The following is a 16369-nucleotide window of genomic DNA, read 5'->3' on the forward strand; positions in this document are numbered from 1 at the left end:
GGCTTCAACACCAGGAAGAGCTGCCATCTACATTGATCCTGCTATTATTTCCATAGGTCCATCATTTGTGCTCAGTACACACATCCGTGTACTCCTCTCCTGATCCCAGCACTACCCTCATCACAGATCCCTCTCCCGCTGTTCTCGGCCTGGACACCGCGGACGCGGAGATCTCTGGGAGATGTAGTCCTGTCTTCCAGTCACATTCAGCAGCACTGCCGGTGACGTCACCGGCTGCAGACTCTATTTCCCAGAGTGCCGCTGAGGGTGGCATGGCGGACAGCAATGACTGCGGAGTTTGATGAAGAAGTGGTGTTTGAGGTTGGTGACAATAGCTGGCTTCCTCCGCTTAGTTCCCTTGTGAGCATGCTATGTGCCTGGCACTCCCTGGGCCACCCGCTGACCTCCTGTTACAGTGGCAGGCTGCTGGTGTCATTGGTCTCCCCGTCCTGTGCTGATCCCTGGATGTTGTGTCTGTGCTGCTCTGCTGTCATACGGCTTCCATGGGATCCTCTAACCGATTCATTCTTTAGTAGCTGTCAGTGCAGATCGGGCTCCTCAGTCTGTGTATGACAGTGCCCATCTGGGTGTATAATATGACTACAGTCCTGGTTTAATTCCTATGTATGTGTCAGGTCACTCTGTGCTTGCTGAACCTAAAAAGCCTCCATGGCATTTATTTTCCTGTATATTATTATTATTATTATTATACAGTATTTATAAAGCGCCAATAGTTCACTCAGCGCTGTACATTACAAAGGGGGACAGAACATGTGACAGAACAATACCAATACAATGCAAAACATGAGGGGATCGAGGGCCCTGCTCTTTCGAGCTTACAATCTAGAAGTATATTTCTGGTACACACAGTAATGAGGGGGATTCACTAAGATTGGAGCAGCTGAGCATGACGACCAATCAGCTTCTAGCTTTCATTCCCAAAGCTTAACTGAACAAGCTGAAGCTAGAAGCTGATTGGTTACTATGCCAAGCTGCACCAGTTTTAGTAAATTACTCCCATAATGAGGCTGAGTTACTAAGGCTGGCCATACACTATACAATTTTGTGCCCAATTTTCTTTAGATTAATGCCCAGTACACGCGATGAGAATATGGGACGAACGATCTGCCGTTTTTTTTCACCTGCTAGTCTCACATCTTACATGGAGTGCCATGTTCGTTCATTGAATCTTCGTGTCAGTATATCTGCTTGGCCGTAGATCCCGTAAAGGCAAGCAGATATACTGACAGGTCTGCAGGAGACTTGCGTTTCACCAGCGACCTGCTGATCGCTGGTGCAATATTTTACAGGCTCCTTCAGATACATATAATAAATGCACATTTTCTCACCTGCAAAAGAGTGTGCATTTATTACTGTTGTGCAAAAGCTGAACTTATCATTTAGAGCAGCGATCACTAAATGGCTGATCATGGTCCGCAAATGGCCCTAGCAGCGCTGCCACCTGGACCACCAGCCCGCCATGACAGATCTGCCACTGAGCAGGGCATTCATCACAGCAACATGACATCACATGTGCGCCCCGCCATTTTTACTGACTCTCCAGCTCCATGGCCATCCTGTGCCTCACTGATAGGTCTGACTAGCACCTGCCACACTGTGACAAGTCCGTCCCTTTCACCACATGGAAAGCATCCATGCTGCCCTGTGCCACACTGACAGGTCTGACTGGCACCCGCCTGCTGTGGAGGAGGAGCAGGGGCGAGCCAGACCGCACTCAACGTAGCTCAGGTGAGATCACATGCAGAGCACACAAGGGTGGGACCTTAACACCCACAATGCGGGAGGGGGCAAGTGTTCCTGCACTAATATCACTTAACTGCTGATTTACAATCCCAGTGGCTTCCATTGTAATGTCACCCTATAAAAACAAGCCCCTGAACTGGAGGTAGCAGTCTCCCTACTGAGGGGCCCCTTGACTGGAGATAGCAGTCTTTCAGAGTGGAGAGCCTCCATAGAGAGATTGCCTCCTCCATTCTGGAGAGCCTCCATAGAGAGATTGCCTCCTCCATTCTGGAGAGCCTCCATAGAGAGATTGCCTCCTCCATTCTGGAGAGCCTCCATAGAGAGATTGCCTCCTCCATTCTGGAGGCCCCTCCTTAGAGAGATTGCCTCCTCCATTCTGGAGGCCCCTCCTTAGAGAGATTGCCTCCTCCATTCTGGAGGCCCCTCCTTAGAGAGATTGCCTCCTCCATTCTGGAGGCCCCTCCATAGAGAGATTGCCTCCTCCATTCTGGAGGCCCCTCCATAGAGAGATTGCCTCCTCCATTCTGGAGGCCCCTCCATAGAGAGATTGCCTCCTCCATTCTGGAGGCCCCTCCATAGAGAGATTGCCTCCTCCATTCTGGAGGCCCCTCCATAGAGAGATTGCCTCCTCCATTCTGGAGGCCCCTCCATAGAGAGATTGCCTCCTCCATTCTGGAGGCCCCTCCATAGAGAGATTGTTACCTTTAGTCCAGGGACCCCTCCATAGAGAGACTGCAATCTCCAGTCCAGGGCCCCTCCATAGAGAAAGTGTCACGTTAACCTCCAGTAGCCAATAAGTAAGTGATAATGATGAACAGTAACCAATCAGTGAGTGGTAAAGATGTGCAATAACCTCTAGCAACCATTGACAAGCAGAAATGTGCTGAAACCCCTAGCAACTAGTGAGCCATAATGTGTGCTGTAACCTCTGGCAGCCAATCACAATCTCTGCCTGATCTGCTGCAGTAAACTGATTTTGAGTCTGGCAGCTATTTATTGTATGTCTCAGAGCAGGTGGAGAGAATTGTAATGTGGGGGAGAGGGGGGCCAAGAAAACCGCTACCCAGGGTCCAATCAATATTAAAGACGGCCCTGTCCGGCTCCAGCTCCCTGCCTGTACACATGCATCCTTCTGCAAGGATCCCGACACAGCTCCTGTCTGCCCTCAAGGTAGGGTGTAGTCTTACAGGAGCTCTCTGATGGGCACATTTTATGTTAAGGGGCACTACGATGGGCACAACATAGAATGTGCCCATCAGAGTGCCTTTTAACATAAAATGTATCCATCAGAGTGCCCCTTAATATAAATAAATGTGCTCATCAGAGTGCCCCTTAATATAAATAAATGTGCTCATCAGAGTGCCCCTTAATATAAATAAATGTGCTCATCAGAGTGCCCCTTAATATAAATAAATGTGCTCATCAGAGTGCCCCTTAATATAAATAAATGTGCTCATCAGAGTGCCCCTTAATATAAATAAATGTGCTCATCAGAGTGCACCTTAATATAAATAAATGTGCTCATCAGAGTGCCCCTTATTTTATGGTAAGGGGCACTCTGATGGGCACATTTATTGGTAAGGGGCACTCTGATGAGCACATTTATTTATAAGGGGCACTCTGATGAGCACATTTATTTATATTAAGGGGCACTCTGATGGGCACATTTATTGGTAAGGGGCACTCTGATGGGCACATTTTATGTTGAGGCACTAATGGGCACATACTGTTGAAAGGGGCACTCTGATGGAGAATATGATGTAAAGGGGTACTTTGAGTGTAAGGGGGCACTCTGACGGGAATACCTGATGTAAGGTGGCAATGTGATGGGGATTGCAAAGTGAAACAAAAACAAGGAGCTCACCAACCTTGCGCATTACCTCCGTAAGCAAAATTTATTAATTAGAAAAAGGTACTCACAAACAGCGAATAAAATCAGGCATGTAAGTCCTCAAAGGAACTTCAAAGATAAGGAGCCAGCGCGAATCCCATCATGGGGGTAGACATTCAGTACAGCTGACGCGTTTCGAAGGCCATACCTTCTTCATCAGAGCTGACTGGACTGAGAGTGTTCACTCCCATTTATGCCCAAGGACTGAAATTTGGCCCTCCCCTCTGGGTTGGGCAGTCTCAGGCTGGGAGGAGGGGCCAAGGTGTCAACAAAGTAAAATATCTAGTTGTCAAGCCATCAGGAAACCGATAAAAAAAAAAAAATATAGATTTATGTAGATTTAAATGCTTAAATTTCTGACAATAAAAATACTGATGGTGAGATACATATAAGAGAGAGAAAAACTAATGGTTATATAAACAATCAATAATTAATATTTAGAATATAGTATATAAGATATCTAAAAATAATTATAATAATAAAAATAATAATAAAAAATGGGCAATTCATCCACAGTGCTTACTAAGAATAATAAATAGATTTTGGTTACTGAGGTAATGCGCAAGGTTGGTGCGCTTCTCGTTTTTGTTTCGCTTTGCAGTGTTGGTCGGGCTTCCCCAGCCTTGTTTGGAGCTGCACAACCTTTTATGCACTGGTGGTTGCTTTTTCCAGTTCTGGTTCCATCCATTTGCCACCCGCCTGGGTCCTAGAGCGCAGGAGAAATCGTGTCTGGTCTGTGATGGGGATACCTGATGTAAAGGGGCACTCTGATGGGGACAGCTGATGTAAAGTTGCACTCTGATGGGGACACCTAATGTAAGGGGGCACACTGAAAAGCACACTGTATTCAAACCTCGGCCAGAAAAAAATTTTAGTGACTGGACCTCCTTGAATTTTAATTCAATACCCCTGCTTTAGAGCAAGCCCTGTTTACTTACTTTATCAGTATACTTAGTGATTGTAAACCTCAGACATGAAATCTGAACAAAGCACATATTTCTATAGTGCTTGCTTGCCTTTCTTCTAAGCACTAAGTGTCATTTCTCTCTGCTGCCTCATTTCTCTATCTGCATGAGTCACTACTGAGTTTTCCTGACACAAAGAGAAAAATGGTGACGGGGAGGGCACAGCCTTTGATTGACTGTCTCAGCTCTGTGGAGGGGGGTGTGTCCCTTCACTCCAATCAGCTCTCAGAACTCTTCTCACTGATCTTATTTCAGCAAGAGTCACTTCTGAGAAGTTTTTCTGACACCAAGAGAAAAATGGTGACGGGAGGGAGCTCCAGCTGATTGACAGCCTCAGCTCTGTTCCTGTGTGTTGTGTGAAGGGGGGGAACAAATGGCTGCAAATACATTGGTACAAATTATGTAGGAGAGTTTAAATAAAACCTATGCTCCCTCACTCACATCTTTAATCTCTCCCTCTCTACTGGCGCTTTCCCTTCCCCTCTAAAGCATGTACAGATCACTCCCATACTTAAAAAGTCCTCGCTGGACCCCACCAATCTGAACAACTTAAGACCCATCTCCATGCTGCAATTTACCTCTAAAATCCTAGAACGCTTAGTCTACAATCGCCTGAGCTCCCACCTCACCGACAACAACCTTCTTGACCCTTTACAGTCTGGCTTTCGCTCTCTACACTCCACTGAAACTGCCTTACTAAAACTCACTAATGATCTACTAACTGCTAAAACCAATGGCCGCTACTCCGTACTCTTACTACTTGACCTCTCTGCAGCTTTTGATACTGTTGACCATCCCCTCCTCCTCAAAAAAACTCCACTTTTTTGGCCTCCGAGACTCTGCTCTCTCCTGGTTCTCCTCCTACCTATCGCAGCGCTCCTTCAGTGTTACCTATAACTCTGTCTCCTCCTCTCCTCTTTCTGTAGGGGTCCCTCAAGGCTCTGTCCTTGGACCCCTTCTCTTCTCCATCTACAACTCCTCCCTTGGTCACTTCATAAGCTACCACGGCTTTAGGTACCATCTCTATGCTGATGACACACAAATCTATGTTTCTACTCCTAACCTCACCCCTTCAGTCTCCTCTCGCATTACTAACCTACTAAGTGACATATCGGCATGGATGTCACTCCACTTCCTCAAACTAAATCATTCTAAAATGAAGGTCATACTATTCCTTCCAGCCCGTGCCCCCTCCCCTGACTTCTCCATCAAGATCAATAATACAACCATCAGTCCCTCCCCTCATGTCAGGGTACTAGGTGTAATCCCATCTGTCCTTTCAGCCCCAAATCCAATCGCTGTCCAAATCATGTAGACTTCACCTCACCTCACCTCACCAACATCTCCAAGATACGCCCGTTCTTAACCACGGAAACCACTAAGACTTATTCACTCCCTGGTTATCCCTCGCCTTGACTATTGTAACTCCCTCCTCATTGGCCTACCTCATCGCAGGCTATCCCCTCTTCAGTCTATCATGAATGCTGCTGCCAGACTCATCCACCTTACCAACTGTTCCATATCTGCCATCCCTCTCTGCCAATCCCTCCACTGGCTTCCCATTGCCCAACGGATAAAATTCAAAACACTAACAATGACATATAAATCCATTTATAACTCTGCCCCAAATTACATCACCAATCTTGTCTCCAAATATCTCCCAAACCGTCCTTTCTGCTCCTCCCATGACCTCCTGCTCTCTAGCTCCCTTGTCTCCTCCTCCCATGCTCGTCGCCAGGACTTCTCCAGAGCCTCCCCCATCCTTTGGAACTCTCTACCCCAATCTATCCGACTATTGCCTACTCTACCTACTTTTAGGCGATCTCTGAAAACCTATCTCTTCAGGGAAGCCTATCCTGCCTTCAGCTGATAACCGAATCTTCTATTTCTTCTATCAGTTCATCCCCCACAGTTGTTACCATTTGTACCACCAGCCCCTCGCTCTTAGATTGTAAGCTTCAAGGAGCAGGACCCTCCTAACCCTCTTGTATTGAACTGTATCATTGCTGTATTGTCTCCTTTTATATTGTAAAGCACTGAGCAAACTGTTGGCACTATACAAATCCTGTATAATAATAAAACTATGGGTAAAGGCAGTGTATTAATTACTCATGCCACTGTCATCACTAAATAGCAAGTAAGTAGGAAAAATACCAATTTAATGAGACTTTGAATATACTCCCAGTGGCACAATGTAGCCACAAACACACTTAGAGCAAAAATTTTACTTTATTACAGCATAATAAAATAGATTAAAACCATTTAAAACTTCAACATATTACAAAGGTCTTACACAAATGTATACATAGTAGCCATTTGATATTGATCTATATATTTTGACTTGCAGGAACCCCTGTTTCATCAGGCCCTGAGATCTCCAATCAATCTCTCCCGACCAGAGTTGTGGCACTTTAAGAGAAAAAAATGCAAAATCAAAAAAAGTGGTGTCTCTATGCTATGGTAGGTAATATTCTCCCACATAACAAAGATAAGACGCCACAAAAAGATATCTCTTTGATATATTGATATTTAAAGAATATAGCCAAGGGATATCTTTGTGTGGCGTCCTATCAATGATATGTTTTTATCTACCATAGCATAGAAACACCACTTTTGATTTTGCTGAGTTTTTCTCTTATAGTGGCACCACTCTGGTTGGGAGAGATTGATGTATTTTGATCTTCCAATTTGTTTGGAGGTTTAAGGGTTCCCGTTCTGAAAGTAAATGACACATACAACAATCCTACCATTTACTTAAAGTGGAGCAAAGAATTACTTTGCTATAAGCAAGCATTTACCTGAATGACATAGATTCATTCAGGGTTTTTTATTTTTTATGCTTAAATGTGATTTGGCCACGGCTAATCACATGACACAGCTGGGCTGTGATTGGCCCAGCTTGTGCATGTGATCGCTGTGACCATTCACAGCTAGACACACTAGTATACAATGGATGGCATGAATGAAGCCATCCATTGTATACAACTGTCATGTGACCTGCTGTGATTGGTCACAGCAGGTCACATGGTACTTGCAACGGGGCCGGTATTCAGATCTGTCATCGAGGTACACGGCCAGTGACAGATCGTGGCTCTGCAGGCGCGCAAACTGCGCATGCCCAAAAGGACGCCATATGGCGTCCACCCGGAACGGTGAGGGTTTTTGCTGCCTGCCATTCGGCCATAGGCCGGGTGGGAACTGGTTAACAACCAGTAATTGCCGCTTTTTTTTTTTTTTTTTGTCCAGCTTTTTTTTGTTTACATTTCAGCTGTCAGCGGGGTAATCCTGCTGACGGCTGAAAGAACCCAAGCCTAAAGATACTGGTTTCAGTTATCAAAGCATTTGCATGAGTACTGATACTCGTGCAAATGCTTAATATCAGCTCTGATACTGTTTTTTTTTTTTTTTTTTTAAGTCCGCGAACGTGCGAAAAAACGGAAAACCCGTAAGTGTTCACAAAAACCATGCAAGTGCAAAACCCCATACAAAAAAGTGCACTTAGGAGTGTGCTTTGTCCTTCCCCCAAAGGGGATGGACCTCTACCCTGATCCCCCGGGGCACGAAGCTCCTGACAGGTGTCAAGATCCTACCTTTTCCCAGAGGTTATGTTACTCCATGTGCTGGCATCCATCTTGGATTTCTGCTGAGCATGGTGGGAAGCTTTTATGCCTTCAGGTCTCTGAGATCCATCCCCCAGAGGGGTGTGGCTGAGTACATATAAGCCTGTGATCCGCACATGCTCTTTGCACTTGTGTCTTTGTCTTGCTTCAGCTCTGTGTATATGCTCGTGACTCTTCTGGTAGTCTGACTCGGCTTGTGACTAAGACCATTCTCTGTGTTTTCCTTCGATCTGACCTTCCGTTGCTGAACCCGGCCCGTGACCTGTGATTCTCTGTCTACTGTTCTGTACTGTTTTGTCCTGTTGTTGTCGACTCGGCTTGCCTGACTACGCTATTGTCATTCTCACCAGCTACACGCCATTGGCGGCGGCCATTACTGCAGCCGGGGTGTCTCGGGGGCCGCGACCTGGTTCCTGGCTGCGTCAAGTCCATCCCCACCATCAGGGGCCCTGGTGAAGGGCAGCCTGGGACTTAGACTCCGCGCCCTGAGGGACTTCGGTCTGTTGGTGGTGGTTGTCGTCAGCCAGTGCCTTACCCTGCCACTAGGCCTACCTGTCCGTTCCACAGCCCTGCCCTGACATTACACAAGTGCCATGAATCCTGACAGTGCAGGTACGCCTTTGCTTCCAATGTTGGTCGCCAGACTGGATCAACAGGATCTCCTGTTGGATCAGTTCGCTCAGGCGTTGCAAACTCTGCTGGCACGCACCGCGCACCTTACTCCTGGTGTTATTAGGCTGGTTGTCACTCCGGTGGTCGCTCCCGCTGCTGTTCCGCTTGTTGCACCTACCGCCGCGACTGCTGCGGCACCCGCGGCGCCCAGAGGTATGACTGGTTCAGCCCCTCTTCCACAGCGCTTTGGGGGTGAGCCGAGTCAGTGTCGTGGGTTCCTCAACCAGGTGGGGATTTACTTCGAATTAATACCCCACGCTTTTCCGACTGAGAGGTCAAAGGTGGGTTTCCTAATATCGCTACTCTCAGACAAGGCCTTGGCCTGGGCGAATCCCTTATGGGAGAGGAATGACCCAGTGATTCACGAGTTTTCCGGTTTTGTCGATGCCTTCCGTAGGGTATTCGACGTACCGGCTCGCTCCGCCTCGGCTGCCAAGCTGCTCATGTCTATGCATCAGGGTTCACGGACCGTTGCCGAGTACGCCATAGAGTTTCGTACCCTGGCAGCAGAGGTGGGTTGGAACAATGAGGCTCTGGTGGCTGCGTTTTCTCAGGGTCTTTCTGATGCATTGAAGGACGAGATCGCAGCCAAGGAATTGCCTGTGGAGCTGGAAGCACTAATTTCCTTCCTGATCCTGATTGATACCAGGCTCAGGGAGAGGCCTTCACTCAAGGAACGCCTGCGGAGGCCTTCCAATCGACTGGCACCTGCGTTTTCTGTCCCACCCATTCCTCCCTCTCCTCCCACGCCTCCTGGGGATAGATTGTCTGGTGGTGAGCCCGCAGCCGGGGTCATACGGTCATTCTCATGGTCGTCGATCGTTTTTCCAAAATGTGCCATTGTATTCCACTCAGGAAGTTACCAACAGCGCAAGAACTGGCCACGTTCTTTTCCAGGGAGATTTTTCGCCTGCATGGGTTGCCCAAGGTGATTGTCTCGGACCGTGGGAGTCAGTTCGTGTCCAGATTCTGGCGCGCCTTCTGCTCCCAGTTGGGTATTAGTCTCTCCTTTTCTTCAGCCTACCACCCGCAGTCCAATGGGGCTGCGGAGCGTTTCAATCAGGCCTTAGAACAATTCCTTAGGTGTTATGTCTCGGACCATCAGGACGATTGGGCCGATCTCCTGCCTTGGGCAGAGTTTGCCAGGAACTCAGCGGTCAACTCCTCCTCCGGGATGTCTCCCTTCATGGCCAACTATGGGTACCAACCCGCGGTATTACCTGAGAGGTTCTCACCACAGGACATTCCGGCTGTGGAGAACCATCTTGCTGCCATGCGTTCTTCATGGGGGCAGATCCAGAGGGCTTTGAGGGACTCGGCTCAGCGTCAGAAGTTCCAGGCTGATCGCAGACGGTTGCCCGCTCCTTCATACCAGGTCGGTGATCGGGTGTGGTTGTCTACTCGTAACCTCAATCTTCGGGTGCCCACACCCAAACTAGCTCCCCATTTTGTCGGTCCTTTTCGCATTCTCCGCAAGGTGAATCCGGTGGCCTATGCCCTTGCCCTTCCACCTGGGATGCGGATCTCCAATACCTTTCATGTATCACTGTTGAAACCTCTGATCTGCAATCGCTTCACTGCCTCTCTGCCTCGGCCCCGTCCCATTCGGGTTGACGGTCATGAGGAGTATGAGGTGAGTCGGATCCTGGACTCTCGATTGGTGCGCGGTCGATTACAGTTCCTGGTTCATTGGCGCGGTTATGGTCCCGAGGAGCGTTCCTGGGTTCCTTCCGTGGATGTCCATGCTCCTGCCCTCCTCCGCGCTTTTCATACCCGCTTTCCTCAGAAACCTTTTGTTGAGCCGCGGAGGGGGAGGGGCCCTTGAGGAGGAGGTACTGTTAAGGTCCTACCTTTTCCCAGAGGTTATGTTACTCCATGTGCTGGCATCCATCTTGGATTTCTGCTGAGCATGGTGGGAAGCTTTTATGCCTTCAGGTCTCTGAGATCCATCCCCCAGAGGGGTGTGGCTGAGTACATATAAGCCTGGGATCTGCACATGCTCTTTGCACTTGTGTCTTGTGTCTTTGTCTTGCTACAGCTCTGTGTATATGCTCGTGACTCTTCTGGTATTCTGACTCGGCTTGTGACTAAGACCATTCTCTGTGTTTTCCTTTGATCTGACCTTCTGTTGCTGAACCCGGCCCGTGACCTGTGATTCTCTGTCTACTGTTCTGTACTGTTTTGTCCTGTTGTTGTCGACTCGGCTTGCCTGACTACGCTATTGTCATTCTCACCAGCTACACGCCATTGGCGGCGGCCATTACTGCAGCCGGGGTGTCTCGGGGGCCGCGACCTGGTTCCTGGCTGCGTCAAGTCCATCCCCACCATCAGGGGCCCTGGTGAAGGGCAGCCTGGGACTTAGACTCCGCGCCCTGAGGGACTTCGGTCTGTTGGTGGTGGTTGTCGTCAGCCAGTGCCTTACCCTGCCACTAGGCCTACCTGTCCGTTCCACAGCCCTGCCCTGACAACAGGGACAAGGTTCCCATTTGGTCCACCTAGCCAAAAGGCCTGGCGGACAACCATTCCTTGTGGCCAGCCGAAGCCAGCCACTCAGTACTTGGTCAGGGGGCTCTCCCGAAGAGAAAACCCCCTAGGGACAGGGGAGGAAGGAACCAAAAGGCCACACATCCTCCCCCTAGACTTCAGGGTAGGCCCGAGGACCCACACCCTCCATCCTGTGAGAAATAAAACACACGTGAAAGCGACAAACGTGGGAGAAAAAATAAATTAAATAAAGTGGCCGTGCACTGGCCAGGCCCTGAGGCCTGTAGCAAAAATTGCCCAGGACTTAGCCAAAAGGCCCAGCCCTAAAAGGCGCAGTGCAAGAAAAGTGCTTGAACACAGTGACCATGTGCCTTTTCACACGCTGGGGTCCCACACCCAAGTGTTGCTAAGAGCACTCCTGAGGCGACCACTCAGGGGGCACTGGTTCGTGGACCTTCTGCCTCCCCGGCCCCTGGCCAGACAAGGTAGATCCATTCAAATCAGGAGAAAGTGGGCCCCTCCGGTTTTCCAGGGGAAATTACTCCCAGGCCCCAGCAGCCTGTGGGCGCCTCGGTTTCTGTTCCAGCCTGTACTAACCATCAGGACCCCCATCATACCAGCAGGGGTACTATACAACCAATCATCCCCCCAAAGCTAGAATGATGAGGAGCACCCGTGCTGGACACTGATAAGAACAGATACTACACTTGATCTTAGCCAAGAGGCCAAGAAGCAAATCTTTTTAAGTATGGGAGTGATCTGTACATGCTTTAGAGGGGAAGGGAAAGCGCCAGTAGAGAGGGAGTGATTGAAGATGTGAGTGAGGGAGCATAGGTTTTATTTATACTCTCCTACATAATTTGTACCTATGTATTTGCAGCCATTTGTTCCCTCCCTTTACATAACACACAGGAACAGAGCTGAGGCTGTCAATCAGCTGGAGCTCCCTCCTGTCACCATTTTTCTCTTGGTGTCAGAAAAACTTCTCAGCTCTGATACCGGTATTGATATTGGTGCAACCCTCATCTATTTTAGACTCAGCAATGTCATCATTGGGTCTCTGTGCTTCGCTATGTAATGCAGAGGGATTAAGGCTTATGGTAGGCACCAGCAGGGTGTTCTACATAACTTCCTGAAACATCACAGCATCCTGCCTCCGTACACCTCTCAAGAGCATTCTGCCCTGATGCAAGCAGTGGGTTGGCTATTGATAGGAGGTATACAGTAATCAAAAGGACTTGAGTGGATGTCAGTCTGGAGAAGTGGGCATTCCTAGGTAAGCTGTATTTCATGCAGCCAGCCCTAGATAAGGCACTTAATGCATGAAAGAACTGAAAACTGATGAAAGGGCTGGGCCAGGGACAGTCAGGCTAAGGAGGAAAGGTCTGGATTGATGGTGCTGAATATCCTTCAGACAGGAAATGAGGCAAGCTCTGTCTGACTTTCTGCAGCTTCTAATGCACACTATGTGAAGCTTACTGTGTGCAGTTATATCAGAGTAATCAAATTCAGTAGAGAAGCCTATACAACTGAGCAAGACTGACTTGAGGGATGGACTAGTATTTTAGTGTTTTGTTTATTTTTTCAACCTTGACAAAAATACTGTAAGAGCATTTGTGTATGAGGGTGAAGGGGATATTAAAGGCATCTAGCTTTCATAATTGAATTACTTGTATTACCCTGGATAAGTGTGTTCTTAAAGTGGTGTAAAACCCAAAACCAAAAATGTTATATATTGCAGCTTACCAGTCATCACCTGTGGTGGCTGCATCAGTTTTCTTTTCTTTGGCTGTTTTCACCTGGTGATCTGGCCAGTAACACACCGCGTGTTTTACAGTGCCCCCACTCTGGATGAAGGAGCAAAGGGAGCACCTTTTGATAGCGGCATTGTTAATCTGAGGGGGTTAGATGTTCCAACAGTTTTAAATACATTAACAAATTGAAGCCAGACTCCAGCTAACACTCTATGAGCAGTTACAGCAAACTATTTTTTTTCCTTTTGGGATAAAGGTTTTGCATAAATAAAAAATGATCACTGTAAGCACCCCTGCTGGTGTTAAATAGTTCTTCTCATCTCAGTAACGCGTATATTTGGTTGGAGAACTTGTTTTTTTGAAAAACAGGCTTACTGGCTAAATCACCAGATAAAAATAAGAGAGCCTAAAAACCAAACAAGTACAGACATCACATCTAAAAATTGGTAAGCTGCAATATAATGTTTGCTTTTGGGTTTAATACAGTGCAATTGCATATATGTAGCCTGCTATTGTTGACTATCCCTCTTAAATGCTAATTGCTTAGCTGTCATGCTGATTCAATGGCTTCTGAGGTTCTGACCCAGAATAATTACGCATAATTGTTAGAGATCAGTGTTGCTAGTAAGCCAGAGACTAGGCAAATAGCATTTTTAGAACGACATCTACAGTGACAGCGTACTTTCCTCTTAGTATAGGTTTCTTTTAAGAGAATATCTTCCATATGATATGCAATTACCTGAATGAATGAAAATATTCTCTGATTGGATGAAGCAGGGAGGTGATGTATATGCTATTTTGTTTTCTTTTTGACTATTGCACGAGCGATATTGTATTTAAATGTGATTTAAAAATTACCTTTCCTCTTCTATGTGCAGCCCATGTAATTTTTTTGTAAAATTCAATGCGTTATGGCAACCTGGAGGCAATCTGTACATATATGCACAACTTCCCCAGAAATGTAATTTCCTACTTGTGTGATTGGCTCACTGATTTTCCCAAAAGTCTGCACTAAGATACAAGTCAGATTTTAGGCATCCTCTGCAACCTTTGGTGAGTTAGTCCCAAAGGGTTAATTACTTCTAAAGGGACTCTAATGCTGCAACTTTCCTCATTAGAAGGCTGGTAGTGCATCAGCTGATTAATAATGAAAAGTTACTCCCATTCACATTCACTTTGCACATTGACATAATCAAACAAGGAGTTATTGCTTTAGACCCCTCTCCAACAGCAGATTGGCCTGCTCAGCGGGGGATCGCTTCACTGATCCCCACTGAGCAGATGGTTGACAGGTCTGTGTATGCTCCACTTATGCAAAGCGTACACAGACACAGCCTGCTTTCCTCTATGGGCGGTCGGATGTAAACGGACCACCTGTCCGTTTACTTCCGACTGTCATTTAATCCGCTAGACGGATGGTGAACAGATCCCCATCCATCTTTTTTCTGCGGATCTAAATGGATCAGATGCAGGCAGGTATAAATGGGCACATGTCTGTTTACATCTGCTGCTCCATAGAGGGCAATGGATAGTCCGATTTGGGTTAGCCTGAAAAAATGACAGGTGTACCCGATTGGTCTGCCCGTGTGAAAGGGGCCTTCAAGCAGACGCAGGTAGGAATCTGCGACAAAGTTTGTTAAAATTTGTGCAATAGATCACCTAGAGGGGATGAGTTACTTTTTAAAAACTATCAAGAAGTGTGTTGCTTGTTGGACCAGCCTGGGATACGGCAGTGGAGGGTTTTGGGAGCTGCTGTAATATGTGCCATCACCTGGAGGTAACTGCACCTTTTATGTGCAGCAGTTTTTTCCCCCAACCTCGTCATGCTTTTAAAGGTACTTTGTTATATAATTTTAGGGCAATATTGCCCACAATATAAGCCCTGCTGCAAGGGTTAACTGCTTGTTTATTTCTATGGGGACTTTTACTTACCAGATATTTCACTCCCAGCCTGCTCTACTCTGCCAGACCAGTCCCTGCAGTCTTCTCTCCTGCACTTGCATGGTCTAAAGTCCTCTGATGCCTTCAGAACCAATGCAGGGACTATAATCGTTCATTGGATGTGAGAATGCCAAGGGACAGTCCACTGTCAGAGAGGAGGGGCAAGCTGCCTGCTGGAGGAATGAAGGTTCAGCTAAGTAAAAGTGCTTTTACCATCCCCTACACCAGGGATCTCCAAACTTTTGAAACAAAGAGCTAGTTTACTGCCCTTCATTCTTTAAAGGGCCGGATTGTTGCCAGTGGGAGTAAACAATACCCTAGGCTTGGCGTCAGTGGGATAATTGGTTCCCCATTTCTGGTGTGAGTGGGAGGAACAGTGCCCCGTCGCTGGGGAGGAACAGTGCCCTGTCATTGGTCGCCACATCCGGCTCACGGGCTGCAGTTTGGACACCCCTGCCCTACACTAAACAAGTAGCTAACCCCTGCAGTGTGGGGGCAGCCTTGCTGTAAGGGAGAACTTTTAGTTTTCCTGGAATTCACAACAAAAGTGCGTCTAGTTTCTATAGCATCATTGGCAACACCGAACATATAAAAAACAATCTCTTGCTGTGGGGCTGTGCCTGCATTGCAAGGGTTTATTGCTCATTAATGTTTAGGAGAGCAATAAAAGGAGGTATACCTACCTGATCCTCTGCTCCTACTCGCAGCTCCTGTACTCCCCCACTCTAGCAGTCTAGGGTCCTGACCAGGAGCCAGGTCTGGATCCTAGACTATTAGAATGTCCAGGGCAGGGTCCATAGGCCTACTCTGGACATGAGGACATTGAGGGACAGTCCACCGCCAGATGGTGGAAGCTGAGCATCTTCTAGGGGAGCGGAGGATCAGGTAAGTAAAACTGTGTTTCCTCTACTAGACAAAAGGAGCTGTCATCCCTTGCAGTGTGGGCTCAGCCCCACTGCAGGGGTAATTGTTTGCGCAGAATTGGGCTTTAACTGTCTTCCTATAATGATTAAAAGCTGGACAATTTACAGCTCTGTAACAGCATACAGAATGGGAGCAAATTGAATGAAATAATTACTTGCAGACAATGTTTCTTCTGTCTTGTGAATGCATATTTTTCTTTCTCCCTCCGTAGTAACACGGCTAAATGAAAATAAGCATGTGACACAAAGCAGTGAGTAAATATAGCCTGCAGAGCTAGACTAGTAGGCCAGATTTCAGTCGAGTAGAGATTTGAATGTGCATAGTAGTTTCTCCGAAGTGTAAAGGTAGATATTT

General features: G+C 47.4%; 1 protein-coding gene and 1 pseudogene across 4 annotated transcripts in view; one reads left to right on the forward strand and one right to left on the reverse strand.

Annotated features, from left to right (window-relative positions):
• The first annotated feature begins 204 nt into the window (after positions 1-204).
• VEZT (vezatin, adherens junctions transmembrane protein) overlaps positions 205-16369 on the forward strand; it is a 60289-nt gene continuing 44124 nt past the window's right edge. For 3 of the 4 annotated variants that reach the window (XM_089674124.1, XM_089674125.1, XM_089674126.1), the window contains exon 1: positions 205-321. In XM_089674124.1, the coding sequence (XP_089530250.1) occupies positions 286-321 (36 nt within the window). In that variant the 5' untranslated portion in view covers positions 205-285. The remainder of the gene's footprint in view (positions 322-16369) is intronic. The other variant, XM_089674127.1, reaches the window with a different exon arrangement.
• On the reverse strand, positions 11972-12133 carry LOC149464818 (U2 spliceosomal RNA; annotated as a pseudogene).

Source organism: Staurois parvus, unplaced genomic scaffold, assembly GCF_062004578.1.
Source record: "Staurois parvus isolate SC_StPar_1 unplaced genomic scaffold, SC_StPar_1.0 ptg000147l, whole genome shotgun sequence".
Lineage (NCBI taxonomy): Eukaryota > Metazoa > Chordata > Amphibia > Anura > Ranidae > Staurois > Staurois parvus.